Genomic DNA, 27,754 nt, shown 5'->3' with positions numbered 1-27,754 from the left:
GTTATGGAAGTAGAGTCCACAGGACTTGCTGACAGTTTATGGGGCTGAGAAAAGAAGGAAAATCAAAGGCAACTCCCAGGACCTTGATTGAGCCACCGGGAAAGTGAGGCACTGGTGCCTAAGATAGGAAACGCTTCTCTTCGTCTCCACCATTAACTCACTGGTTCCAGCCACCCTCATCACCTACCTTGATTCCCACTGCAGTCACCTGGCTGGCTTTCCTGCTGCCACCCTGCCTGTCCCCCACAGTCTAGGATGAAGTTTGTTGAGATCAGCACAAAGGGTTCCACATCAATTCCATACATGCTGACATAAACCCCCAGTGTGGTTTATGCACAGAGGACAGGCTGACAGGTGGTCATTGTGTAGATTGTCCTTACATGTCAGAACTTGGACACAATGTTTGTGACAAGGGAGGGAAGGGACTGAGGACAGCAGGCAGGGGAGAAGTGTGAATATAAGAAATGAAACCAAGACAGGAGCTCCATCCAGGAAACCTGAGGTGGCAGAAAGGGGAGGAACGTGCATAGCAGAGCAGGGACCACGGGAGTTCTCAGGACCCAGCAGTGACCCTGTGCTGGCCAGGACACAGTCCAATCTCCACCACACGGCAAAGCTGGCCATTGGCGTACTTTTGATCCCTACCCAGAAGTCCACAAGACCAGCCCAGTTTTCTTACCAACTCAGGAGCAGGAATTGCATCAGATCCAAAGCTGAAGAGCCCCAGAAAATCCAACTGGAAAAAGTAGAAATGAGCAGAAACAAGACAGCCGTAGATGACCTTCTGGTTCCCTCTGATCTTCTGGTCACCGACCACTCCACATCATTATTAATATGCAATTGACATAAATTCATAAGTTCTTATATTTTTTATCTTTATGATCTTTCATGTGAATTGTAGATGACTCACCCCTGAGGCTGCCCTTAACATTCCAACAGGCAATTGCCACCATAAAGTCACATTGCCCCCACTGGCTAGAGAGTTTGCTAAAGTGATTTCAGAAATCTCTTTTTTCTTTTCATTTTAGAGAATATCAAAGATCCAAGTCACGACCTAATTTAACATTTTACTCTTTATCTGATTTTAAAAATGTACTCAAAACTTTCTTACTTGTACCAGGATCCCTCACTTTCTCAGAAAGCTTCGTTATCTTATGACTTCCATCCCTGGCACTTAATCAAAATTTGACAAGTTCGTTGATTACTCAACAAATGAAGTGCGGTGTGTCGGGAACTGTTCTGGGCAGAGCAGAAAAGCGGACACAATCCCTGCCCCACTGGAGCAGGATTGTGCTGTGGAGAGAGGGAATGAATGAACAGGGTAAAAGAACGTCAAACATAAGAATGTTAAATGGTGATGTGGCTTAAGGGAAAAAAATCACACTGGGTCAGAGGGGGAGTGGCTGAAATTTTAGAAGGGGTGGCCAGAGAAGTGCTCAGCAAAGGTAACTAGTTAGTAAAGGTTTTGAGGGATGTGAAGGAAGGAGCCATATGGCATCTGGAAAGAGCTTTCCCAGGACAAGGAACAGCATGAGGTGTGGGGAGCCTTATGTTTGGGGAGCCAGTGGCTGGTGACCAGAAAGGGTCCTGGATCCAGGAGAGGCCCTTTCAGAGATGGAGGGAAACCAGGTCGCAGCACCTGGTGGGGACTTGGGCTTTTCTTCTGAGTCACACGGGGCCATTGAAGGGTTTTTAGTTAAGGAGAGACAGATCTGACTGATGTTTTAACAGGACCCTCTGGCTGTTGTCCTGAGAACAGTCATAGTGTCTAGAAACCTTCAGACATGAGTATAAGTATTCTAATTCACAAGTCACACTGAAAAATCATGCTAAAAATGTCAAATAATGTCAATTATATCTCAGTAAAACTGAAATGAATGGATGGATGGATGAATGAACAAATGAATGAATGAAATGTCAGGTGGTTGCTTTTTTTCCTTAAAGTACATGGTTCTTGCAGAAAAATAACTTACTCATTTTTTTATACAAACACTATAACATATAGGGTGAAAATAAAGAGACAAGGAGGCACAACTCACTAGGTGCAGTCAAACATTCTTCTTGCTATCAAGACACAGGCACTCAGGTTCAGAGGGGAGGGGCTTCCTTGGTCTTCCTTCCACCAGGAAAGTGCGCCGGAACCACAGGTATGTTCAGTTGGCGAAGTCTGGCATAAAGAAGTAAAGAAAACATTCCCTTGGAGCATAGCACACAAGGAGAGGTGATTAACAAGTAGAAACAGGAGGTACTGTACCTCAGTGGGTCTGAAGTAGACACAGTAGCTAAAATTCATAAATGCAAAGAAGTGGGGGTGGGGAAGACTTGCAGCCATTGGTAAACCATTCTTCAAAAGCTTGGATGCTACCCAAACATCCCAGTGACCTAGTGATGTACTAACATGGCTGCTTGAGTCTTCTGTGCTATTAGCTTCAAAATGTCCATATGGGTTATATTTTGTCACCCAAAGTGGCATGCAAGTTGAATGATAAACCATCTGCGAGGCTGACTGACACAATAGTGGCCGATCCTTTTGTGTGTGTGAAGACTCCTGGTTGAGTGTTTCAGTCTTTGATATCCTTAATGCAGTCGTAGCTCGGGGCACGCCTCTATTCAGTGCCTACTGTGGGAATCACAGCATGATTCAGAAAAAGCACACATCTGTACAGGTCTGACTCACAATGCAGACACATTTCTTTTAGGATTATCAATTCTATAGAATACAGCAGGTCCTCTCACTATTTTTGTTGTTTGGACTTGCCTGAAGCATGTCATCATGCAGCTTAAAACCATGGTGGATTTGGACGGTGGCTTCTGTACTCTAGAGTCCTGCCTTATAAGGGAAATGACTGTCTGGAAGGACTGTGGTCCCAGCCCCACCAGGAAGTAGGCACATGACTGTGGGAAAGAACTGATTCTCCTTGGGCCTCAGTTTCCTCATGAAAACAGGAGTTGGTCCCACTTTGCCAATTCTCTAAAGTGCTTTCCAATTTGAAAATAGTGTTTCATGCCCTCATCTCTTACCACTAAAGGCAAGAGAATTCTAGAGAAAGAAGGTGTGAGCCCCTATTGGCAGCATTGGTCTTGACCTCATTCTTCATTGTGACCTGAAATCCTGCCTGAAGTGCATAGCAAAGCCCTGTCAGGAAGGCCACCCACCAGGACAGCGAACTAGCTCCCCACCCCCACCATCAGGGAAGCTCTTACTTATCACACACAGATTAATTAAGTGCAGGGCATTGTTCTGAGTGCTCAAAAACATTAACTCACTTCATCCTCTGGCAATCCTAGCAGGAAAGTAGTGTTGTTATGCAAATTTGACAGAGAAGGAAACTGAGGCTAGGAGAGAATAAGTAACTTGCCCTAGGGTTCACAGTTGGAAGGCTAGTGATAGGCTGAGCTGGGATTTGACCCCAGGGTGTCTGATCCCACAGGCTGCCCTTCAGAGGGTAAGATCACAGGCCCCTAGTTATTATGCCTTGGTGCCCAATGGGAACCCAAGAGACAAAGGAGGCTGCCAGTAAGAAGGAAACAAGTACAGTGGGGACTTTAGGAAAAGGCTGTGACTTCTGAAGAGCCCCATGTTGGCTATTCTCAGGAATTTTAAAGAGGAGGGTAGATACCGCCTGCTCTTGCATAGTTTGGGACCACCCTGTTGGGAGGCTGGGAGGCTGCTGGATGACCTCAGGTCAGCTGGGAATTCCTGGTACTTTTGGCATCCTACAAATGGACAAGAGTGGAGGGCCAGTTGGAAATTATACCTGCTGCATGTGTATACTCAGAGGTGGGATGGGGTGAGGAGGTTGGCAAGGTTGGGGGTGGTTTAAAGCTTGATGTTACCTATTCCTTGACCCCCAACTGTATCAGTAGAATAACTGTTGCTTTTGAGCACCAACCAGTGAACCAGGATTAAAGGCAGCAAAGGAAACACAGGTGCAAATATACTTGAATTAAATTATTTCTAAGTGCATTCTTCTCCTCTCCTGCCCACGCCACCCCCACCAGGAATTCCAAAGCCTCACATTTGTGTGTAATTTTAACAGTGCTGGGCACTATTTTTCCTTCCCCAAGGTCAGGGACGAAGCCTTACTCATCTTTGTATTCTCAGCAGGTGACACTGTTTGCTGAATGAATAAATAATGCAGCTCAGACCAAATGACGTCTGTTCAGCTTGCACCCTGAACTGTCTGTTGACTATTGACTTGGATTTCAAGGGAAACACAGACATGTTTCCAAGGAAATGTTTTTTGCTAATTTTTAAAGGATGACTTGGTAAGCTAATCATTTTTAATAATTGCATCTGGATTCTAAAGAGCTTTTTATCTACGATTGATTCCCTAGACATTTGGTGTTTATAATGCTTGTGTACCTCTGTAGTATCCCTTTCCCCCTTTTGTATGGGCTTCTCTCTTTCTTGAGAAAAAAAGAGACTGCTCTTGAACTCAGCTGATATAGTGCAACTGATTATTTCATCCCGCGTGCCTTCCAACTGTTAATTTCCTTCTAACACCTTCGACTTTTGCTCTTGAAGCACAAGGGCCATCCTTTTATTAGGTTTAATTTACTGTGAAGCTCTGTGTTCCTTGTGAATCAAGCCATAATAGTCAATGAGTAATCACAGGCTTTAGACAGGCCTGGTCTTAGTTCAGATGAGTAACTAGGAAACCAACTAATCACGAAGGTAAAAAAATGTTAGGAACCCTGATAGCGTCCCAGAACTAGGATAAACCATTTAAAACAAACCAATTTAACCATGTGACTACCCAGACATAGAAGGGGATGGCCAGGGGGTAGGACCCAGGGCAAGGATGCTGGCTAAATAAACCCAGGCCCCCTCAACAAGGGAATCAGGGAGTGACCAGGGCCTGGGTGGGAGTCAAGGGCCCAAGCTGGCGGATGACCTTGCTTCCCCCACTGCCTCCTGTGCCGCTGTCAGTTCTGCCATTTGTGCGCTGGCCAAATAATTTTCAATAGGGTTTCACATACTTTCCACTGAGAGGGTAGGGATGATGGATTTTTTTCATGTATATGACATTTTTTTCAAAGGGTCTCTTTCATATGATGCTCTCCAAGGGAAGTTTGGAAAATAAAACTTACTAACTAGATCATGTTGAGCCTCTCTGCCATGTGCTCAATGCTGATAAATTCTCGACCTATTTGGTACTACGTCACATGTTCATCCCAGCCTGATGGTACAGGTTCCAGAATCACCATTTTTTCTGTAAAAGAGAGAAGAAGCCCACGATTTAATAAGTTAGAGCAGAAGTGAAATTGGTTGTCAGGAATAGGTTGCCTGCAAACTGCCATGCTCCTTCTTTTGACATCTTTCTGCTCAAATATGTTGGAAACAGCCCAATATGAGCAAAATGCCCATTTTGGCAGTCCTGCAAACTGCACCAGCCCCTCAAGGAGAATTGATGCCTTCCCAGAGTCCAGGGACTTCAGTGACTCAGCTCCTGAGCACTCCACTCTGAACACCCATGGGTGCAAGAGCAGGTGCAATGGATAGAAAGGCCCATTTTAGGCAACTGAACTTGACCCCATGGCTGTGGGCATCAGCTTCTCAGACACTATCAAGGGCTGTGTGAGTAGCCTGGGGTGGGGGTACCCCTCTATATGATAAAACTGCAGCCCAGATGAGCCAGTATTTTCTGCTACAGTTAAAAAATGAAAAGTAGCATTCTTTTCATGTCTCCATGGCAACTTATATGGATCTGTATTACATTTATGAAACTCTTTTTTGACCTATCCATGGTTTCTGATTGGGCCTGAGTATACACTGAGAAGCCATCAGAATGAATTCAATATTCTGGAGATATACACCCCACCCCACCCACCCCATTGTATCTAGTTGTTTCAGCCATGTAGACCCTGCCATTGACCAGTGACATACTTTGAGAGCCTCAGGTACCTGGAAACATTAAGGTACGGTAGGATCTCAACTATCTGAATAACTTGGGATTTAGGGTTGCCATGGAAACCTGGAACCTTGGTAACGGAGAAGTGAGGCATTTTCTCTGGCTTCACAGCACTGGGTCCCCGAGATGCACCAATTTTTAGTCTCATAGCCTTGCCTAAGCTGGGCTATTTTATTTTATATCCATCTTCAGGAATCTAAATTTTCCTCCAAAATATTGAGAATTCGATGTGAATTTGCATAAGGAATGCACACATTTCTAGCCACCGACTCAAGTATTTTCTGCTAAAAATGGAAACTGGCAGAGTATGGGTGATGGTTTTGACCAGGGGTCCCCAAACTATGGCCTGCTGGCGGCATGCGACCCCCTGAAGCCATTTATCCAGCCTCACCACTTTCGGAAGGGCCACCTCTTTCATTGGTGGTCAGTGAGAGGAGCATAGTTCCCACTGAAATACTGGTCAGTTTGTTGATTTAAATTTACTTGTTCTTTATTTTAAATATTGTATTTGTTCTCGTTTTGTTTTTTTACTTTAAAATAAGATATGTGCAGTGTGCATAGGGATTTGTTCATAGTTTTTTTTTTATAGTCTGGCCCTCCAATGGTCTGAGGAACAGTGAACTGGCCCCCTGTGTAAAAAGTTTGGGGACCCCTGGTTTTGACCATGGTTGGGAGTTATACATTTTACGACCCGGCCAGTTATTGACCCTAAGGTTCAATTCCTTCACTTAAAGTGGGAATAATAATGCCTCTTAAAGTGGGATAACTGCGCGTTTGCCCAGAGAAGCTCAGGTTGGTTACTGTTAAGGCACCGCTCAACTGTAGGGGGTGCCACTCACACAGAGGCTGTGGGAACAGGGTTTTCCGGAGCAGGACGACCTCTCACAGGGCTCAGTTCATACGTTTATCATCTCACTTAAGAGTCTTTTTGTGATAAGAATGATGAGGAATAAAAAAGCTAGGAAGAGGTCCAAGAATGGGGCTCCTTATTATCCAAGCCCTGCGGCCGCTCGGTGCCACGAGCACCCGCATACCGCTCCTGCCAAATTAGAGAGGCGTGTTTGATGAGGGACAAGGGGAGGGAACCAAGGAGAGGCTCTCCGCCTGAGCTCCAAGGCGGACACTCACCCGCAGGCCACCGCGGTCCTGGCACAGCTAGGGAGGGACAGATCCCCGAGGTCCCGGTCCCTGAGGTCCCTGTCGGAAAAAACTGGCTCCGCCCCCCCCCTCCTCTCCCTCTTTCTCCTCCCCTCCTCCCTCCTCCTCCGCCCATCCCTCTTCCCTCCCCCTCTCTTTTTCTCCTCCCCTCCTCTGTCCCTTCTCCCCTCCCCTTCCTCCTCCCTCTCCCCCCGCCCCCTCGGATCCTGAAGAGCTTGCAGCAAAGGGGCCGGGCGGGTTACTTCCTCCAGCTGCGAAGCGGAGCGCAGTGGAGCACCGGCCCCGAGCGACAGACCCGCCTGCTTGCCAGCTCGCCTGCTCGCCCTTCCGCCCGCCTGCCCTCGTCCCGGCCTCCCCGAGCGCCCCACCACGCCCCGGCTCCGGCCCCGCCGCGCTCGCACCCAGGAGCCCGGGCCCCGAGCAACTGCCGCCCGATCGCGCGCCGGCCCTGTCCCAAGAGGCGCGGTAAGAGCGGGGTCCCGGGCTGGGGGTGGGGGTCTGTGGAGGGAGCCTTCCAGCGCCGGCTTCCCTCCCTGGGGACCCAGAAACCGGGCTAGGGACGTCGGCAGCGCCGAGGTCCGGATGCCGGGGTCCAGGTGAGGTGGCGACTACTCCTAAGATTCGGGGGTCGCGCGCGTCTGGGTTCCGTGCTTCTCGGGTTCGTGTTGGGGCCGGCCGGGACTCTGGATCCGGGGCAGGGCGCGGGGTGGGCCCGGTCGTGACGCGCGGAGCCGGCTGCGAACTTGGGCCGCGGCCCCGAGAGTAGCTTAGCAGGCTGGGGCGGGCGTGCGCGCCGGCTTATTTCGCTTGCTTTTGTTTTTAAAAGAAATCGAGGCCCTGGTGGGGGCTCCTGCCAGTGGTCACCCCGGCGGACCTGATTTTGCGAAGGGGCTGGGGAGGGGACGCAAGAGAGGATGTCCAAAGGGGCTCCGGCGCGCCCGGTTTGCGGTGACTTACCAGAACGCCCCGAGCCCGGGAGGATCTGGGGCTCCCGCCTCCTAAAACACCTGGGAGGCTGCGGCTCCCAGAAAACGCAGGGCCCCAGGTCACCTGCTCGGCCACGTCCAGTTCCGGGCCGGGGCTGCGGGCGAGGGAGGCAATGGGAGGCTGAGTCGGAGCGGCCCGCGCGTCCTGCCTAGAGGGTGAGACCCCCGATGGGCGCCCTGGACTGGTCGGGGTCACTCGGCCCAGCGAGGCGAGCACCAGAGTCTGTCTGAAACGTGGTGCGCAATGCTGCCTTTATTTTCTCGTTCTTAAAGCATGTTTAATGAAGGAGTATCAGTGAGCATTTGTGCATGTGAGTTTTTTGTTTGTTTTTTTTAACCACTGGAGACTTTTCATTTTGGCCTGTATTCAATTTCAAGGTAGCCTAAAATAGTAGTTAACGTGCTAATTATTTAGAAAGTAGAGAAGTTAGCAGTCCCCTTTGGAGATAAGGGTAATTTATTTTAATTCACCACTAAGATATGATGTTTGTTCCAGACAATGGAAGCGCCTGTGCGCCATCTGTCTGCCCACACCACTATCCATCAGGGAGATAAATCTCCAAGTTAAAGTTTATTAAAATTCTGAGTAATATCATATAGTACAGTAAATGTTAGCACCGTGGGTCCTGTGAGGGAATATCAAACACTGGTTGAGATTAGTCATTCATTTTCCTAAAGTGGTAACTTTCAAAGGTAAAAAGCACACCAGCCTTCAAAAAGTACGTGGTGGGGGGGGGGTGTGTGTCTGTTTTTTTGTTTTGTTACGTTTTTGATAAATTTACCTAAATATAAACCTGTGGCCTAATCTCACATAAGTGATCACTTGTTCCAAGAAGGGTAGGTTATCTGCTTGTTTTAAAACTAACCATCCTCAGCACTTAATTTCTGCTATTCCCACCACCCTCTTTTTTTTTTTTTTTTCACAAGCAGCGACTTAGAGGGCAACAGCAAAAGGACTCAAATTTGAAATTGATTTACATGGAGAAACTTGGCTGGCCTGCCACCTTAATGAGCCATGTTGAATAAAATAAGTGAACTTAAATTTGATTAGTTCAGTGCCTGCCTGAAACCACTTTGATTCTGCATGGTTCTTACAAAACAAATTAAAAGCTGGACAACAAAAGAATTCTTCCATTCTTTAGCAAGTAATTACAGCTCTTTATGTGGGAGTGGTAGACTGGCTTTTCTCTCAAGTATTTGTACACAAAACCCCCCATGAAGGTTTTCCATCACCTTCCATATCCATTCCCTGTCCATCTCTGAGAAGATGGGAAATTATTCTCCCATTTCCCAAGTCACCAAGGGTCTGCAAACCGGAAGTGGAAAAGAAGTTGGCCTGGGTGGGTAATTGCAGTACCCAAGATGCCTGTGCATTTTGGTCTTCTGTTTGAGGCTTGTGTATTTAATCAACAGGTTCACAGAACTTAGTTCATTCAGATAAATGACAGAAAGCTCTGAATTAAGGACTATTTCACATCATAAAGAGTAGCACACAGGGGCTGGGTCTAATAGTATCTGTGTGCTGTCTGATCTATAGGATGTGGTAGGAGAAGACCCTAGGCACCACCACTCAAGTTATTCTGGCACATGGAGGCATTCAGGATTTAAGGGCCACTCTCAACTGCCATGTGGTCCACACTGTGCCCCTTAAAAGCACCCACAGTAGTTGTATGATCATGGGCAAGTTCCTGGAGGTCACTGGACCTCCTGTGTGATGTTCATTTCACAGGAATGTCTGGAGGGTTCATTGAGGTGGGAGGGGATGGTCCCCCAGCTGAGGCTCAGCCCTTAGTGAGGAGGAAACTGACATGGCAATCATCATCAGTAGTGGATATTGATTCTTAAGTGCATGTGGGTGAAATGACCCACCATGTGGAGTTTCTGAACAAATGCTGCCACTTTTGATCCAGGATAGCCCCCCCATCTCCCCCCTTCCCCCATAGCACTGTTATTTATTTGCAGTGCTCTCCAGCCCCCACTGGCCACTAGGATAATTACCACACTCTGAGGGTTTTAACAGCCCTCTGCAGTGCCTCTGGCCTCCCCCTGACAGACCCTCACCTCTCAAGCTGCCTTTCCAGCCATGGGTTGTGTGTGCATATGTGTGTGTGTGCACGCGTGTGCATGCATTCATGTTGTTCAGAGGTCTGGTTTAGCCCATAACATAGATCATAAAGAAAAAACAAGAAAGCACACACACACAAAATACCCCATTGAGTTACCGGAAAATGCAATCAGTTGCACAATATTTAATTACTTGAAGGTCTTAGTTATAACAGGTGGGAGCACCCAGTGGAGTGGGGAGAAGGGAGGAAACTAGCACCCGGTAAAGCTGCCTGATAGGCCTTTAGTTCTGTGGTCAGGAAGCCAGGAGGGTGAGGAGGGCCTCAAAAGGTAAAGGTTACTATCAGCTATACAAACCTAGGTTATTCGAAAATAAGTTTTAGTTTCTCTGATTTTTTTTTCTAATCTAACATTTTGGCGGCATTATCTAGGTATCCATCTTATTTATAAATATGTACCTTACCTGTGGCCAAACAATTACATTTTAGGGCCTCAAATAAGTTCTTGGTCTATTATAGCATGATCCAATTGCAAGCCACACGTGTAACTATAAATTTTCTAACAGTCATGTTAAATATGTAAAATAGGTGATCTTAATTTCTGTATATTTCCATTCACTGAATATATTCAAAATTTTATAGAAACATGCATTAACTATAACATTATTACTGAGATATTTTACTTTTTTCTATGAGAGATTTGAAATCACATGTATATTTTACACACAGAACACGTCTCAGCCATATGCCAGGCTCTCAGCTGGCCACATGTTGCTGGTGGGTACCACATTGGGCAGCACAGGTCCAATATAAGCTTGGATGCTATCTATCAAAGTGAGTAAAGCAGATGATTGGAATGACTTCTTGGAAGTGCACAGCCAAGTGACATACAAAGCAGGCTGTGTATTTAACATGGGAGGATCTGGGACCGGGCAGGAGGGGTTGGTTGGTTCTCCCTTTATTTTTTTATTTAATGTTTGAAGATTTATTGATTTGAGAGAAAGAGAGAGAGAGCGCGCGAGAGAGAAACATTGATTTATTGTTCCCATTCATCCATGTATTCATTGGTTGATTCTTATAGGTGCCCTGACTGGGGATTGACCCACAACATTGGCATATCAGGATGATGCTCTAACCCAGTGTTTTTCAATCACTGGCCCGCCAGAAATTTCGTGCCAGTCCACAAAATTATAGTTAATACAACAACAACATCAGGGCGGTTTCCTATTTGTGGACCGGCACCAGTCCACAGACCAGCAGTTGAAAACACTGTTCTAACCATTTCAGATACTGGTCACGGCTGGTTCTCCCTTTGATCTTCCTGGGCCAGTGTTTCCTCCAATGTGGAGAGGAGAGGGCCTCCCAGCTGCTCAGCGTTCTTTCCTAGATCTGGATATACCCGGAGCTGCCTGGGGCAGGGCACCGCTGCGGCCCCACTGAAGCTCCCAGGTGGAGCTCACTGCCTGCCCCCTTGCAGACCAGAGGTGACCCATGGCCACCTGGCACCCCTCCAGGCTGCACCCTGGTGGCAGTGAACAGCAGTCCCTCCCACTTCTATGGTGGAAGGACACGGGCTGCCTTGGGAGACTGGACAGCCAGCCAAAAAGTGACTTTATCTGTGTACCTCTTATCAAAGTGGAATTCAGGTGGGAATCAGCATTAGTAATTAACCACTTAAATAGCACAGCCTTTGTGAATAGGGTCTTTTGAATAACCGTCCGTGGCATGCGGTTTTGAATGACTGTTAGGCTGTAGAACTTGACTGACTGCCAGAGCTCAGTGTCTGTGTAGCCAACAAAAGAAATCTTAAAAATGTACTTACCTTAATGCTGCCTCTGACTCTTTCTTTTCCTCTTCTTTTTTTTTTTTTTTTTTAAGATGAATGATTTTGGAATCAAGAACATGGACCAGGTGGCCCCTGTGTCTAACAGTTATAGAGGGACACTCAAGGTGAGTGAGCAAATCTTAATTAAAAGTTTTTTAAAAAAAATATTTGGAAAACTCAATCTCTGGAAGAAGAAACAAACAAACAAACAAACGAAAACAATGTGCTAGGTCCCAGAAGGCCTGTTCTAGTTCTAGCCCCAGCTTTTAATTTACTGGCTGTGTGACTCTGGACTGTTTGCTTAATCTCTCTGGGCCTCAGTTTTCTAGTCTGTAAAAGGGTTATTCTGATGCTTGTACTTGTCCTCCAACATGCACATCCATTTAATTTATAGAAGATGAGGCTTTGGTAGTTTATTTCTGAGACTCCTACCAGGTGAAAAAGCCTGTGGTTCTCAGTGGAACAGGACTGGAGTTTGCTTAGATAATGGCTGTTTGAGGCAGGCAGGTCTCAGCGCTGCTTCTGTCAGACAGGACTGAGCCCACTGGGCAGCCTGTGTCTGTGAACCAAAAAACAGATTAAAGATGAAAGCTGCCCTTGCTACATACATTACAAACACATGGCATGCATCTTCTATCTTAATTCCTCTCAGGAACATTCTGTAGCAGCACACTGACAATTCCCCATTTGCTTTGTGAAAGTGTGATCTGATTGCTTTGAGCTGTGTGTGTAGTAAACACATCTCGGAAGCAGTGGTTTTAGATTGGCCTCTTCTGAGCTCACTGTTCTGTATAGATATGTGCCTCTGGCATGTTATAGTTTCCTCTGACAGTCACTGAGGGGTTGTCTGATAGAGCCCAAAGATCTCGACGTTGGCTCAGGCCTTTCTTGAGTCGTTTGTAGAACATCCAACTTCAGGCTAGTGAATTTTCTTGTTGGTTTGTCCAGAAATTTTCAGCATGGCAGAAACTGGACAAGATATGATAGTCCCAAGTTTGAAACCACACCCCTAGAAAAATTCTCCTGTAAATTAAAAGAATTTAATGATGTCCATGCGATTTCTGGATTTGGAGAAGAAACAGTCCCTGGAATTGATGTGTTGAAGTAACGCAGCATGATTTTGTATTGTCTTTTGACTTCCTGGTTTTAAAAAAGAGCTTATTGTCAGTGAAAGAGGGGCAGTACTAGAGGGAATTTTAAAAGTTGATGGAATATTTACACAAAATTAGTCCAAAATGATAAAGTAGTTAATAAATCCAGTTGAGTATTTTTATACTTACTTGATTGGTTTTTCCCTCAATGTCCTAGGACATCCATGGGACGGCACTGCCTTGGGTTTTGGGGAGCTGGTGCCATCATGGGACATCATTGTTTGGGGTGTCTTGGGCCAGTTCCAACCTCGACCTGCCCCCTCACGCTATGTGTCATCCATTGTTCTGCATTTCTAAAACAAAAGCACACACACCGATTTTATTTGTAAATGTGTTACACATTTTCTTATTGGTGACTCACCAAGTGGGTCATCGTATTACACATAACATGGGATTTCCAGCTTATGTTGGAGAAGTATAATGTTTCTTCACATTTTTTCCTTCGCAAGTTGGGCAATGATGAATCAAGACTTTATCTGTTCCTTATGAGCAAGCCTTACATTAAAGGCTGTTTCTTTTGACAAACGTTAGACGAGGAGATCAGAAATAAACAGTGATTGCCCGAAGTTGCTGTTTATCTTTTTGTGTGTACCTCTGCTTCTCCTTTCCTTCCCTAAATGGAGATCGTTTAACTTCCAACCTGTCTCCTTTGGAAATCTTGCCCCATAGGCAATTGTGGGGCAAGGGAAGGGAGGTTCTTTTTAATATGCTTTGCTTTTATAAAATTGAGCCTTCAGGAACATTTTCTGTGTTTTATTATTTTCTGAACCATTGGATTTGGTGAGGAAGGAGAAACACCTCATTTTCAGTTGAAGTGTTTCATTGTAAACATTTCAAAGTAAATGCTTCCACAGATCTTTTATGTTATTGTTTGATTTTCAGTTTTCATTCAATCGTGTGCCTTTTGTTTTAACTGCTGCGACCTAAGACTGCCTTGCTGAATGTTTCTGTGATGATGTCATGAAAGGGTCCAGTGGGCTGTGAGGCCCCCTCTCCCAGCACTTTTCTTCTGGGATTCTAGTATTTTTAGGTTTATTTACTTAATTTATTAATTTAAGTGGGTCAGGCCATTAACAACAAATTCCCAGTCGTTCTGACTCAGAGGGTGATTAAATGACCCAGAGTAAGGTAGGCTTTTTTCGGTCCCATGGGCCATCCTGGAAGTCTCTTGAGTACTGCTGGTCCCTTCCAGATGTGGCTTTCCAAGGGCTCATGTAAGCAGGGTGCATAGGTCAGGTTACCCTTGGACCACTTTGAAAACAGGTTAATTAAGTAAGCAAATGTTACATTTCCGTTTTCTTTCCGTCCCCCTTTGCAGCGCCAGCCAGCCTTCGACACATTTGATGGGTCCCTGTTTGCCATCCTCCCCTCCCTGAATGAAAAGCAGGCACTCCAAGAAGTGCCAACAGGCTTGGATTCCATTTCTCATGGTAATCTTTCACCCAGATTAACAAATTGCGAGTGATCGCCCGAAGTTGCCCAGTTAATAAAGGGATGACAGTTGATGAGCAATGAGTACCGTGTCTTGAGTCTTTGGTGTGAAAGTCAGATGGAGGCTCTGAGCCCGGGACAGTTTTCCTTTTTGATGAGTGTGATGATTCTGGTGTCTTCCTTGCCAGACGCACCCCAGGGAGAGCCAACGTCCTGCTGTTGGCACACTGCAGGGGACCTGGAGATTTACATCAGGGCGTTTTCAACCGGCAGCTCCTGGGTCCACTCTGCAAAGCAGACCAGGGCATGTTAGAATGCACCCCAGCTTCTTGTTCTGGATTCACAGATCAGACCCTGGAGTTTTGGTGCAACAAATAATTCTTACTGACTACCCATCTGTATTTACTCCTCTCATTCTTGTGCTATTGTTTGTTCTTTACAAAGAACTATGCACTTCAGGTAATGCCTTTGCAATTACTGTGATAGAGTTATTAGTTGGAAACATTCCAGAGATGACTTTGTCATATGAAGTAGGTGCTAGACAATAAAGCCCAGAGAATTAATTAAAACACATGTGCTTGCATGAGCATGCCATCATGTGACAGTCATTTATCATTCCTGAAGTGGCTGAGGGAACCCAGAGGAGATTGTTTTTCAATAAAAATGGAAAGTGTGCCAGTGTCATGGGTGCTGAGGGGGCTGTGTGTTAGTCCTGAGCTCCCAGTCTCTGCCTGCTGCTTAGTGTGATGGAGGGACTTCCAAATTATGTATTGACAATCAATCCCTTAAGTCTTTGGGCTAAAAATCATGCAACTTTGTTCATTGTCTAAAATTTTCCAATAGATGCCAATAGACGTTTTACCTAGGCATAAGCTACTTTATGAAGGTTTGCCTCGTAAAATAAAACTTGAGTTTTTATTTTTTTTAGTAAGTGAAGTTATAAGATAAATACTATTTTTTTCAGTGTCAAAAATTTTTTTGGTAATATTTATACTCTATTAAAGAGTTAGGTCAAGGTTTGAGATCAGAAGTGTTCTTTTTAAAACAAAAAAACTAGGCCCTGGCCGGTTGGCTCAGCGGTAGAGCATTGGCCTAGCGTGCGGAGGACCCGGGTTCAATTCCCGGCCAGGGCACACAGGAGAAGCGCCCATTTGCTTCTCCACCCCTCCGCCGCGCTTTCCTCTCTGTCTCTCTCGTCCCCTCCCGCAGCCAAGGCTCCATTGGAGCAAAGATGGCCCGGGCGCTGGGGATGGCTCTGTGGCCTCTGCCCCAGGCGCTAGAGTGGCTCTGGTCGCAACATGGCGACGCCCAGGATGGGCAGAGCATCACCCCCTGGTGGGCAGAGCGTTGCCCATGGTGGGCGTGCCGGGTGGATCCCGGTCGGGCGCATGTGGGAGTCTGTCTGACTGTCTCTCCCTGTTTCCAGCTTCAGAAAAATGAAAAAAAAAAAAATAAATAAATAAAATAAAATAAAACAAAAAAACTAAAATTTCTCCCCTAATGTTTTTTGTCTGATATTATCAGCTTGAACTCCTAATGTCCCCCTGGGGTTTCTTTCTAGACTCGGCCAGCTGTGAATTGCCTCTGCTGACGCCCTGCAGCAAGGCTGTGATGAGTCAGGCCTTGAAAGCGACCTTCAGTGGCTTCCAAAAGGAGCAGCGCCGTCTGGGCATCCCCAAGAGTAAGTGCTGCTTTTCTGCATTGGTGCCATCCCAGACGAGCGAACTTGACTGCCATTGCTTGGGATGGGGTATATATTTATATTTTTATTTTTATTTAGACATTAAATTGAATGGGGTGACATGGATCAGTAATATATACATAGGTGTCAGGTGAACATCTCTATAGCCTTTGAACTGTTGATTGTGTTGTGTGCCCATCATGGGTTTTTTTAAAGCCTTTGTTTAAGGCATTTAATTGCAAAGAATGGCAGAGATGTGGGTAAGCTGAGCCAGTTTTCCTTTTAACCCTGTCACCTGAACACTTCACCCAGCCCTGGTGTTCATGTCTTAGAGGTTGCCTGGGCGTCTCACTGATTTCATTGATCTTTGGTGCACTGGGGGCTTTGTGGGTCAGTCGGGAGACAATGCCAGTCTCACTGTCTTCTTCCATGTTTCCCCCCATGTTCTGTCTTGTCTTCCCTCCCCATAGACCCCTGGCTGTGGACGGAGCAACAGGTCTGCCAGTGGCTTCTCTGGGCTAGCAACGAGTTCAGCCTGGTAAACATAAACCTCCAGAGGTTCGGCATGAACGGCCAGGTGTTGTGTAACCTGGGTAAAGAGCGTTTTCTGGAGCTGGCCCCTGACTTTGTGGGTGACATTCTCTGGGAGCATCTGGAACAGATGATCAAAGGTACCCAGCTGTGGGAGGGAGGAAGGCACCATCGTAGGGTCGGAGTTTCAAGTGATGGAAGTTGCTTGAAAATGCCACTGTAATGAGTCAGATACGTGGCAGTGATTATAGGTCTGAACCCACTTAAGTACGTGTGTGTGGCATTGAGTGTAGCCCTGAGGCAGTGGCCTTAGTTACTACTCACTTGTTCACTGTCGCTAGACGGCATTCGTCAGAGGAGGATGTGTTGGCTCGGGTAGAGAGGCCAGCAAGGAATTCCTCTGTTCTGCGCCTCACCTTATAGAACCAAAAGAAGCAAGGCAGCCTCGACGAACGGGAGCCTTTATTCAGACAGGCTTTGTGAATTTTACCATAAATTTTCCTAAGTCCAAATGGATTCCAACAAAGAGAATTTTTGTTTTGTTTTGTTTTGTTTTATGTTTTTAAACAAATGTAGAAGTAATCTCTAGGTATTTCCACACTGGTATGTTATGCATAAACTGGCCAGTGAGCAAAGAACTCTCATCATATAGAGAGAAAGCCTTGATTCAGACCCTACCAGAGCATTGAGACCACTGTTAAAGATACATTGAGCTGAAAAAGAAAATAGTTGTAGTGAGGGATCATGTGAATGAAAACATTAAGGACATTAGCCCCTTTGTAGAGTTCAGAGAGCTAATCCTCATTTAATGGTGCACCGAGTTTTAACGTCTGTTACAGACTCAATCTTAACAAGACCTCAGGAGTCAGCCGCCAGCTCTTTAGGTGTGGCTCTCGAGGGCCAGGGAAACTTATTTCTAACAATCCCCAATTTTTACCTGAACTTGGAGAAGTCTGACCCGACAAGGTTCCGGTGAAGATCTATTATGTTGGCAAGTTGGGTCTGCTTTGCTATTACTCAGATATGAGTTTGTGGGTGTGTGGGTGGTTATATGTGTTTTTAGGAGGTAGAAAAACACAGAACCACAAATCTTTTTCCCTTTTAAAGTTCCTAGGCATGTGTGTGTCCATGTAGCCCCTCTCTCTCTGTAGCGCTCGCCACAACCTGGGGGACCTTTCAGGGTCTGAAATGGGCCCTGAGCGTCGTGGAGGCCACTGAGTCTGCTGTACTCACCTGCTCCATCTTGTTTCCGCCTGGGCAGGTGGGACCTCACCAGTCCTTTACTATTCGTTGACACATGCATGAGTGAAATACACCGTCTAGATCTTTCAAGTTTTGCAGTAGAAAACTTAACTTTGCCTATGACAGCATTCATGTTGGGAAACTTACTCTGCTTATTAAAAAAACATACATCTCTGTCTCTAGTTTCTTAAAAGATGTATTGACTTGGAACACTGTCAGATTAAATGTGAACCACTAAATGCACTGAGTTATTCTGAAACAGCCACATCACAGATAATTCAGAAAGTCACTTTTTTTCTTGTGTTGTTTTTAACTTTGATTTATAATCTTTTCTCTCCTGTGTCTGTTTTTCAGAAAACCAAGAAAAGACAGATGATCAGTTTGAAGAAAATTCCCACCTTAACTCAGTTCCTCATTGGATTAATAGCAACTCATTAGGTCAGTCCAGTGGGTTTTTGCCCATAAGACCTTAATCTTAAGTCATCCCGTTAGTTCATAGATAGTCCAAAGGCACTGTCTAGACTAGTGCCGACCCACATGGTGGCCACATGTAGCTATGAAGCCTGCTGGGCACTTGAAATATGGCTGGACCACATTGAGATATGTGATAAGAACATAATGCAACAAGACCTGGAAATCTTAGGTGAAACAAAGAATATAAACTCTATTTCCTTCCAAGTTTTAAAAATATTGATTACCTGTTGAAATAATAATTGATGTAGTAGGTCAATTAAATTTTTTAAATTGCCCATTTCATTTTTTAGTTTTTTAATGTGGCTGCTGGAAAATTTTATGGCTCACGGGTTGTATAATGGCCAGTGCGGGTGCAGGCCGCGCACAGGAGCTGGGGGGGTGGGGGGGTGGGGGGGTTGGTGGTGGGGCAGACATAGTGAGTTGATTGTTGATTGCTGGGTCACGTCTCATATAACAGATGAGAGGTGGCCAGCACAGGAAATGTGTGGGAAGCAATACCAAATTTTCTGTGAACTGTGGAGTTTAAAAAAGTGTTTCGGAATTCAGTTTCTCCCTTTAGTCACTGACATGGTGCACGTGGGTTACAGGTGCACCTCCCCCTCCCTGGTCAGCCTGGGGACAGGTGACTGGAGATGCCCCTTAGGAGTCACATACTAGGGAGCACACCACTTAGTCTGAGCCTTAGTGTCTATGGAAGCCAAAGGAGCCAGTGTCCCTGTCACCGTGAAGGTCATGTTAAAGCCCCTGGTATGTAGAAACATTAACACTGAGACATTGCACCCAGGGTCCAGAGGCAACAGGCATATTGAAAAAGGGACAGTAAAGCTGGTTTGAATAAAGAGGACTTTGTGGAAAACTTGCCCACAAGTCCACTAAGGGTTGCAAAGGGGGGAGCATACAGAACTGCTTGTGTCCTGTTTGGTGAGAGGTGTGGAGGGTCCCTAATTATCGAGTGCTGTCATCTAACAGCACTGCCATCGGATGGTTCTGGCCCAGGTTTTGGCGTGGAGCAGGCACCGTATGGAATGCAGGCACAGAATTACCCCAAAGGCAGTCTCCTGGACAACATGTGTCCGTCCACAGCCACGCCTCCTGGTGCCCTCAGTTCCGAGCAGGAGTTTCAGATGTTCCCCAAGTCCCAGCTCAGCACTGTCGGCATCAACTACTGCTCTGTCAGCCAGGACTTCGCGGGCAGCAACTTGAGTCTAATCACCAACGGTTCTGGTAAGCAGGAGCCTCTGCGTTTTTTTCAGCAGGTTTGGTTCCAGGAGCCACGGTCAAACAGTGACATGAGCTTCCTCAACAGTAGTCCTATGTTCAACCTTTGGATGAAGTCAAGGACTCATCCTGTTCTAAGTGACGTTAGGTCACTATCACAGAGCACTGATTCACTCCGTAAGCACGCTCCCGTGTTTCATTCAGGCTGTGGGTCCCGAGGGGATTGAGTAAACAAGACACAGTCCCTGCTATTGTACATAGATTCCTCCACCCAATGGGATATTTTAGGAACCAATGTAGGAATGTAACATTTCTTTTTTACGGAGATGTGTATACACAGTGCACAAATATCAGGATATATAAGTGGTTGAATTTTTACATACATAAACACCTGTGTGACAACCACCCAGGTGGAGATGGAGAAGACAGCATCCCAGAAGGCTCCCTTGTACCCTTTCCCAGTCATCACTAGCATACCCACCCCATGAGGAAACCATTGTCCCAACTTTTATCATCATAGTTTTTCCTATTCCTGAACTTGATATAAGTGGCACCATGCTGTATGTATCCTTTGTGTCTGTCTTTTGCTCATCGTTCTGTCTGAGCTTCATCCATGTTGTTGGGCAGCAGCCCTTTGTCCCTTTTCACTGCTGTATAGTGCTCTGTCCTGTGAGGTTACACTTGGTGTATCAATTTGCTGTTGATGGAAGATGTGGTTGTACAGTATACTTACCAGGAACAAGGCCCTCAGCTGAAGAGCATTATGAAGTCAGAATGATTCTGCCCCAGCAGGGCTGGCAGTGACACTGCCCATGAGGCCAGAACACCTGCAGTTTACTTACTGGCAGTAAGTTAGACGTGTCAGTGTCCTGAGGAGTCAGCGTGTGTGCCTCACTTGCTTTTGCCAGGGAAGCCCGGAGACTGTGACTCCCCTGAGAACGGCGGGGACAGTTTTGAGAGCTCGGACTCCCTGCTGCAGTCCTGGAACAGCCAGTCGTCACTGCTGGAGCAGCGGGTGCCTTCCTTCGAGAGCTTTGAGGATGACTGCAGCCAGTCCCTGTGCCTCAGTAAGCCGACCATGTCTTTCAAGGATTACATCCAAGAGAGGAGTGACCCGGTGGAGCAAGGCAAACCAGTCATACCTGCGGCCGTGCTGGCTGGCTTCACAGGTGAGCGTGCAGCTCCTGGTGTCCTCATCACCTCTCCTGTGCCCTGCCCAGCACAGCCATGTTTATCAAGGGTGTGGGCTAGTCTGAGCACATTGTGTCTGCGCCCCACATTTGATCTGTGGGGGTGTAATTCTGTATCTAGACAGCTGTGTGTCTGAGTTCTAGAAAGGCCAGCCTGGCGGGAATGTTTGTGTGCGTGGATGGAAATCCATGGCTGCTCCCTCCACCTGGGATGTGTTCGGCCATTCCAGGGAGGGGGAGGGCGGGAGGCAGGGGAGGCAAAGGCTTCAGCTCTGACTCACCCACTCCAGGCATTTCAAAGACTGTAAACTGCCTCGGGGAGGGGCAGCAAACAGACTCACAGGACTGTTTACCTTTTCTTGCTTCTGTAAAGCCATCTTATTTTTAAGTTTTGGGCAAGAGCTGTTCTAGGCAAGGGACAAACATTAAAGCTGTTTTTAGAACAAGATATTTCCAGTACTTGAGTGAAAATACTGAGATTTTTTTTTTTTTTATTGCTCCATGTGTCCTTAAATGAGCTTTCTACCCTGTTTTTGACTATATATAGAGCCACTGCTGATTTTAAAAATACTTACAAAAACATGATAGGTTAAAATCAGAATGTGTAGGCATCCATTGCTTTCTGTCATCTAAAACAAACAGCTATGGAAACCTGTTAAAATATACATGTTGGATGAGTGAGATGTGACACAGTTTTCACACCCAGGGGTCAGGGCCTGATAGGAAAACAAACAGTAGTGGTGTTCCGGGGTTTTCCATTTTAGGACTCGTTACCCGCCCACTCTGTGTGGCTATTAGCTAGGCACACTGTTGGTAGCTCTTCAGGACAGCTCAGCACCGGTGGGGTATGAACCCATTTTACAGATAGGAAGTGCCCTCAGAATGACATAGCTGTCTGGTCACATGGGCAACCAGTTCTGCCTGGTTCCAGAGCTCCTGTCCTTCATGCCTCATAGCCAAGCCTTCCTGCCAGTGGTACTTTGTGTTTTGGAGAATGGTTATCGGATGGGTGTGAGGTCCAGGGCAGGGCACCCGACCTCTGAACCTCATCTTCTTCCTCATCTGTGGACAGTGCTGCCATGATGCTTCTTCACAAGGTGGCGGTTCTAAGCAGTATTCAGGTAAAGCCCCGTAAAGGGTGCTTTGCAGAGCACAGACCTTGGCACACAGAGGTGGTGAGGCCGCAGCTGTCATTCCAAGCGTCCACGTGGCTCTTGAGGAAACTGCCTCAGATTAAGCAATTTAGCCACTAATCATGTGGCTAGAGAATGACAGCGCAAGATTCCACGAGTAACATGCCTTGTTCTGTGGTTAGATGCCCCGCTTCAGCTGCCCCGATCCTGGCTCAACATTTGTAGAAATCAAATACTGAAAGTTATCACAGAAGGAACAATGAATGACTCAGGATGAGTGATTTTAATGCCAGGAGTCGGTGGTCTTGACTTTTTTTCCCCAGAAAGACCCAACTCAGTAATCAAGGCCTAGTGATCTCTTTTCTGGGAGTAGGAGGCATGGAGGAAGATCTCCGTTTGGTATTCAGCCTCCTCCCATTAGCACTCAGGACTCTCTCCAGCCACCAGGCGAGGCACCTTCATGTTGGCACCCAGAATTGAGGCTCACACTCCTCAGCCTGTTTCTTTCATTAGGATGGCTAAAGCCTGGCCGGGTTTTAAGTCTGTAAACACCTGTAACTCAGCCCTCTCCCACAGGAAGTGGACCCATCCAGCTGTGGCAGTTTCTCCTGGAATTACTCTCCGATAAATCCTGCCAGTCCTTCATCAGCTGGACCGGCGATGGATGGGAGTTCAAGCTGGCAGACCCCGATGAGGTATAGTCAGAGCCCAGGAAATCAGTCTTTGGGCTCTTAGCCCTGCTTTCATCCCCCGGGGGGTGTGTGTGTGTGTCACAAATTCAGTTCCCTGGGCACAGAAAGGGCTCCCTGGTACAGAGGAGAGTTCTTCTGTCACTTGGGAAACTTGCATGAGGTCCTGGCTCTGTTGTTAGGTGTGCCCTGTCAGTGAGTCTGTACTTGGGCGCTGGCCAAAGCTCACTGTCTTGCTCTGTCATCAAGTAGAAAGGCACAGACAGTAAACTGAGGCTCTCTCCTGACCATGTGAAAACGCTTTGGGGAAGTTGCTTTTTCCTTTTGCGGGAGTGAGCCTCACACCCCCATGCATGCGCACTGGCTGGGCTCCTGTGCCCCTCCCGCCCAGGGAGAGCATTAGAGAAGCCCTCTGACATGATCTGTCATCTCCCCCTTGGGAAGCGGAAGCACTGAGGATTGCATAATGTCACAGGGCCCGGAACTCCACTCAGCAAGTGGTGGTGCGGATAAGAACTCCAGGGGTGGGGAGACATAGCTTTTCCCTTGTCTCAGCAACCCCAATTCAGAATTTTTTATTTCTGAGAGGTTTTACTGAGCAAGAGACTTCAGGAGCCCTGTACCAGACAGTGCTGTAGGTGGGGACACCACACCCCCCTCTGTCCCTCCTTTCATCCTTGGAGAGCCAACTGAGGGACTAAGTCCCCTGGTACATGTCTTTAAAAAGATGGCACCTTTGCTGGGGTCCTTTAGTGGGCAAGTTCTCCCCAGGGAGCACACTTCAGCATCATATTGGGGGTGGGAGAGTCATTGACTTTTTCTTAATTGCCAAGTGGACTTGAACTCTTCTTCGTCCATGTTCACCACAGGTGGCCCGCCGGTGGGGAAAGAGGAAAAATAAGCCGAAGATGAACTATGAGAAGCTGAGCCGGGGTCTGCGCTATTACTACGACAAGAACATCATCCACAAGACATCTGGGAAGCGCTACGTATACCGCTTTGTGTGCGACCTGCAGAATTTGCTGGGGTTCACACCCGAGGAACTGCACGCCATCCTGGGCGTCCAGCCGGACACGGAGGACTGAGGCCCGGGGGACTGCCAGCGGGGCCATCCTGACCGACTGCCCCCAGGCCCCTGCCAGGCCATTTGAACACTCCAGGAAAGTCGCCCAGAAGCAGTGGCCTTATTTCATCTGAAACCACAGCTTTTTGTCCAAAGCAGTACAGTTTGTCGCTTCTGAAGCCTGCAGACAGGAACACACTATTTATAATGCGGTCTCGTTAAAACGGCCAAGAGGGGAGGCTCTGAGCAGGTGGTGTGACAGGACCGCCCCGCTGCTGGACGTTCTCCAAGGAGTGAGCACGTCGCAGACACACACATTTTTCCATTTTCTTTGGCCTTTTGCAACCAAGAATCACACATGCCAAAGCGGTCTCTGTCTCGGAGGGTCAGAGGGCAGGAGAGGCAAGGAGGCCATCGAGCCAGGTCTGAAGTGGGTTTGTATATATGATTGTAATTTTATCCTTGTTCTCAGAATCCTCTAACAGTTCTATTTAACAGAATTTGTATATTGTAATTTAAAATAATTATATTACTGTATGTGAAATAAGGATGCAACGTTTATTTCATTTTTCAAGAGCACATATGACATTTTGCAAAACATTCACTCTGCCAAGGGCAGGCTAAGAGAATTTGTAAAATGTGTATTATTTACAATGAATATGCCTATAGGAGTAAGGTCTAAGAGAGTTAATCCCTGTTCTGTTTTGTTTGGTTTTACCTGGGTTGTTATCCGGCAAGAACTTTGTACATTTGGGGATTTTTATAAGAAACTTAATGTTATTATCTGGGGGCACATCTGGCCTCTGATTTCTCCTTTAATTTTAATGTAAAAGCTATAAAGCAGTATTTTTCTTGACAAATGGCATATGTTTTTCATTTCTGTGCATGCCTTTTAAGTCTGTTGATACACAGTGTATTTTATTTCTTAGTTGCATTGTGTTCCCTGCCCCTGCAACAAACTTCCTCGACCACTACCCCATGCCCCACTCCCAAGCCTGAATGACCCGTGCGATCAAAATAAGAATACTATTTTTGGAAATAGGCAACTTCTTTTCAGAGATCGGGTGGACTTATGTAGCGATTATTTTTATTATAAAAGTAATTCACTGGAAAAAAGAACTATTTGTAAGAAAGCTTTATTTTTTATCTCCATTCCCTGTAAAGTTAAACATACTGTGCAGAGCTGAAGGTCCCCGAGGGAAGGGGAAACTGTGAAACCTGTCATACACGGAAGACGCATGTCAGTCCTATCCCTGCTCACTGTCTAGTCTCAGGCTGTCTGGATACCATGCTGCTCTTTACTACTCAGTAGCCCAGCAATGTAGTTCTGTTTTTACATTTTGGATGCAGAGCACCCAGAGGCTAAGGGGGTAAGCCAGGTGGGAGAGAGAATGCATGGGACTGGTTCATGTGAAGAAAACGTGTGGATAGGGACTTTTGCAGCTGTTTCTAAGGAGCACCTGGGTCAGCGTGTCTTCCTGGTCTGTTCGCGATCCAGCCCCGTGGGTTGCAGAGTCGGGCAGGTTCCCCTCGCAAAGTGAGAGGACACCTGGACCTGTGCACATGACGAGAGCGTGTGCTTGGCTAGCAGGACGAGCCGAGAGAGGCAGAGCTGCCTCGAGACCCACACAAGACAAGTTTCCAATGTCTTGAACCACAGGATGCTCCTCAGGCAGGACCTGTTTATCGCTCGGAAATCTGTGTGTAGCATCAGCAGACATGTGACAGAGAACATGTTGCTGCCAAAAGAAATCTTAGCCGTGGGCTCATTTTATGTGGGGTCAAACCACGTGAAATCAGCTTTTGACTGACCAAGTGGGCAGTTTTTCATGTGGTCCAACCTAATAGTGACAGGAAGTGAAGTCTCTCGTAAACCTCTGGCATGGCGATGAGTAGAACTTAAGTACAAGAATTTTGTGATTTGGCTGTTTCTTTCTCAAATAATAAAATATTTTGTTTATATAAACTCCTCGTAAGAGTTGTTCTTTGTCCCCACCCTACACGGAGGGGTGGAGGGAGGATACTGAGCTCAGAGCCGCTGCTCAGCTGCTGTCAGTCTGAGTCACGTCCTCATTTAACCGATTTATACATGGCCACCTAGGACATCATGACCAAGCTGGAACCAACTGTGAGCCCTCCCTGAAGAAATTCCCAGAAAGTGTTATTGAAAGCATTTAAGAAGCACGTAGAATAGTAGGATTCAGGTTCTGTCTTTGCCAAGGGCTTGGCAGACAATACAGAAGAGATTTGGGAATGTTTACATTTAAGAACATTAGGCTTGGAGGTCCAAGGGCTTTTGTAATTGAGGCCACACCTCTTCTGGACTCCATACAGGTGGGTGAGAGTACTAGAACACTTGTGCTCCGACTCCTCAGGGCCTCTCACCACTCCAGAATTCCTGAGGATGCCACAAAACAGGTGGAGTAGATCAGCCATGGTTGGAGCCGGCTCACAGATGTACTTTGTCTTCCCAAGTCTGCATCAGTAACAAGTTGGTAGTTTGAAGTTGGTAGTCATGAAAATGTTTACACCACAAATTTGGCACACTACCAGTGAGGGAGGGCTCCCCCTACCCTGAGCCCTCAGGGGGCTGGTTAGTAAACATTTACCGGCACTCCACTGGTCATCAATGTTTACCACACTATATTCAAACACTTCAAAGTGGTATTCATTTTTAAAATGTTATATATTAATATTTTTATGAAAGATAATGTTTTGTAAGAAGATGAGAAGGGCGTTGCAGAAAATCAGGCCTCCCACAGAAACTTAACTTGGTAAGAGGGCGGGGCATGTATTGTAGTAACTTCCAGATAATTATAGATACTGTTTTATACCAAAGTTGACAAATTGTTTACAAGTTAATGGCAATTGGAATATGAAGCCAAACCAATAAACTTTCCTATGGTTAAAATAAGTCCCACAGTCTGTCTTGCACTTTGGATTTTTTACCCATGAGCAATTTTGTAACATTGTGCATTAGTCACATGGAAAATATTGCTTCAAAATGTTGACCCATTTCAGTATACAGCACCAAGCAATCACATTACTTACTATTACCGCCAGTTTTCATCAGCAAAGCGCTGGGAAGCTACTGAGCTTCCAGTGGCAAATTCACATTTTCAAAAAACTCAGATTTTTACTTCAAAGCTCAAATTTGATCATCGGCAAACAAACAGCGAGTCTCCTTTGAAGCGACAGACCCATTCCATTTACTTTTTAGGAAACACCTGTCAAATATCCAAGTCTAAATCAACATAATCTGCCAAGTAGTTCTTTCAATAAAAATGGCTACCGCCCTGGCCGGTTGGCTTAGTGGTAGAGCGTCGGCCTGGCGTGCAGAGGTCCCGGGTTCGATTTCCGGCCAGGGCACACAGGAGAAGCGCCCATCTGCTTCTCCACCCCTCCCCCTCTCCTTCCTCTCTCTCTCTTCCCCTCCCGCAGCCGAGGCTCCATTGGAGCAAGGATGGCCTGGGCGCTGGGGATGGCTCCTTGGCCTCTGCCCCAGGCGCTGGAGTGGCTCTGGTTGCAACAGAGCGACGCCCCCTGGTGGGCAGGGCGTCGCCCCCTGGTGGGCGTGCCGGGTGGATCCTGGTCGGTCGCATGCAGGAGTCTGTCTGACTGTCTCTCCCCGTTTCTAGCTTCAGAAAAATACAAAAAAAAAAAAAAAAATGGCTATCATGAGTAATATGGCAAACTTTAGCTTACAACTCAAACAAGTTCTTTCTTTTTTTTTTTGAAGATGGTATATTTATTTTATATATCAAATTTAATATAAAACCATTTTTCTAATTTTTATTTTCCATATTGACATATGATGTTATACATATTAGTTTCAGGCGTACAGCAGAGTGGTCAGACATTCATATACCTTACAGAACGATCCCCCCCTAATAAGCCTGGTACCCATCTGACACCATTTATAGTAAATACAGTATTATTGACTATAGTCTCTAGCAGCAGAAGTTCCTTATGTATGCTTTTTAATCTTATTATCCAGAAATTAA

General features: G+C 46.4%; 1 protein-coding gene and 1 long non-coding RNA gene across 3 annotated transcripts; one reads left to right on the top strand and one right to left on the bottom strand.

The window, feature by feature from the left end:
• Positions 1-719: 719 nt before the first annotated feature.
• LOC136325273 (uncharacterized) lies at positions 720-7,142 on the bottom strand. Its single transcript, XR_010729227.1, has 4 exons — positions 7,044-7,142; positions 5,095-5,216; positions 2,040-2,167; positions 720-736 (listed from the first exon to the last, which is right to left on the bottom strand). It is a non-coding gene; the product is annotated as an uncharacterized lncRNA (long non-coding RNA).
• Positions 7,143-7,263: 121 nt separating this feature from the next.
• On the top strand, positions 7,264-25,716 carry ETS2 (ETS proto-oncogene 2, transcription factor). Of its 2 annotated transcripts, none has more exons than XM_066259362.1 (10): positions 7,264-7,538; positions 12,001-12,072; positions 14,417-14,528; positions 16,091-16,210; positions 16,681-16,881; positions 18,338-18,421; positions 19,427-19,681; positions 20,584-20,844; positions 22,575-22,693; positions 23,557-25,716. In XM_066259362.1, exons 2-10 carry the CDS (start codon positions 12,001-12,003, stop codon positions 23,770-23,772), a joined length of 1,440 nt encoding a protein of 479 aa, XP_066115459.1. In that variant the 5' UTR covers positions 7,264-7,538; the 3' UTR covers positions 23,773-25,716. The 2 variants fall into 2 exon arrangements, with proteins under 2 accessions (XP_066115459.1, XP_066115461.1); XM_066259364.1 differs by having other exon boundaries at positions 7,265-7,538; positions 19,454-19,681.
• Positions 25,717-27,754: the final 2,038 nt, after the last annotated feature.

Source organism: Saccopteryx bilineata, chromosome 2, assembly GCF_036850765.1.
Source record: "Saccopteryx bilineata isolate mSacBil1 chromosome 2, mSacBil1_pri_phased_curated, whole genome shotgun sequence".
In the NCBI taxonomy this organism is placed as follows: Eukaryota; Metazoa; Chordata; class Mammalia; order Chiroptera; family Emballonuridae; genus Saccopteryx; species Saccopteryx bilineata.
Note: the sequence above shows the minus strand (reverse complement) of the source record. Positions and strands in the feature narration are given on the sequence as shown.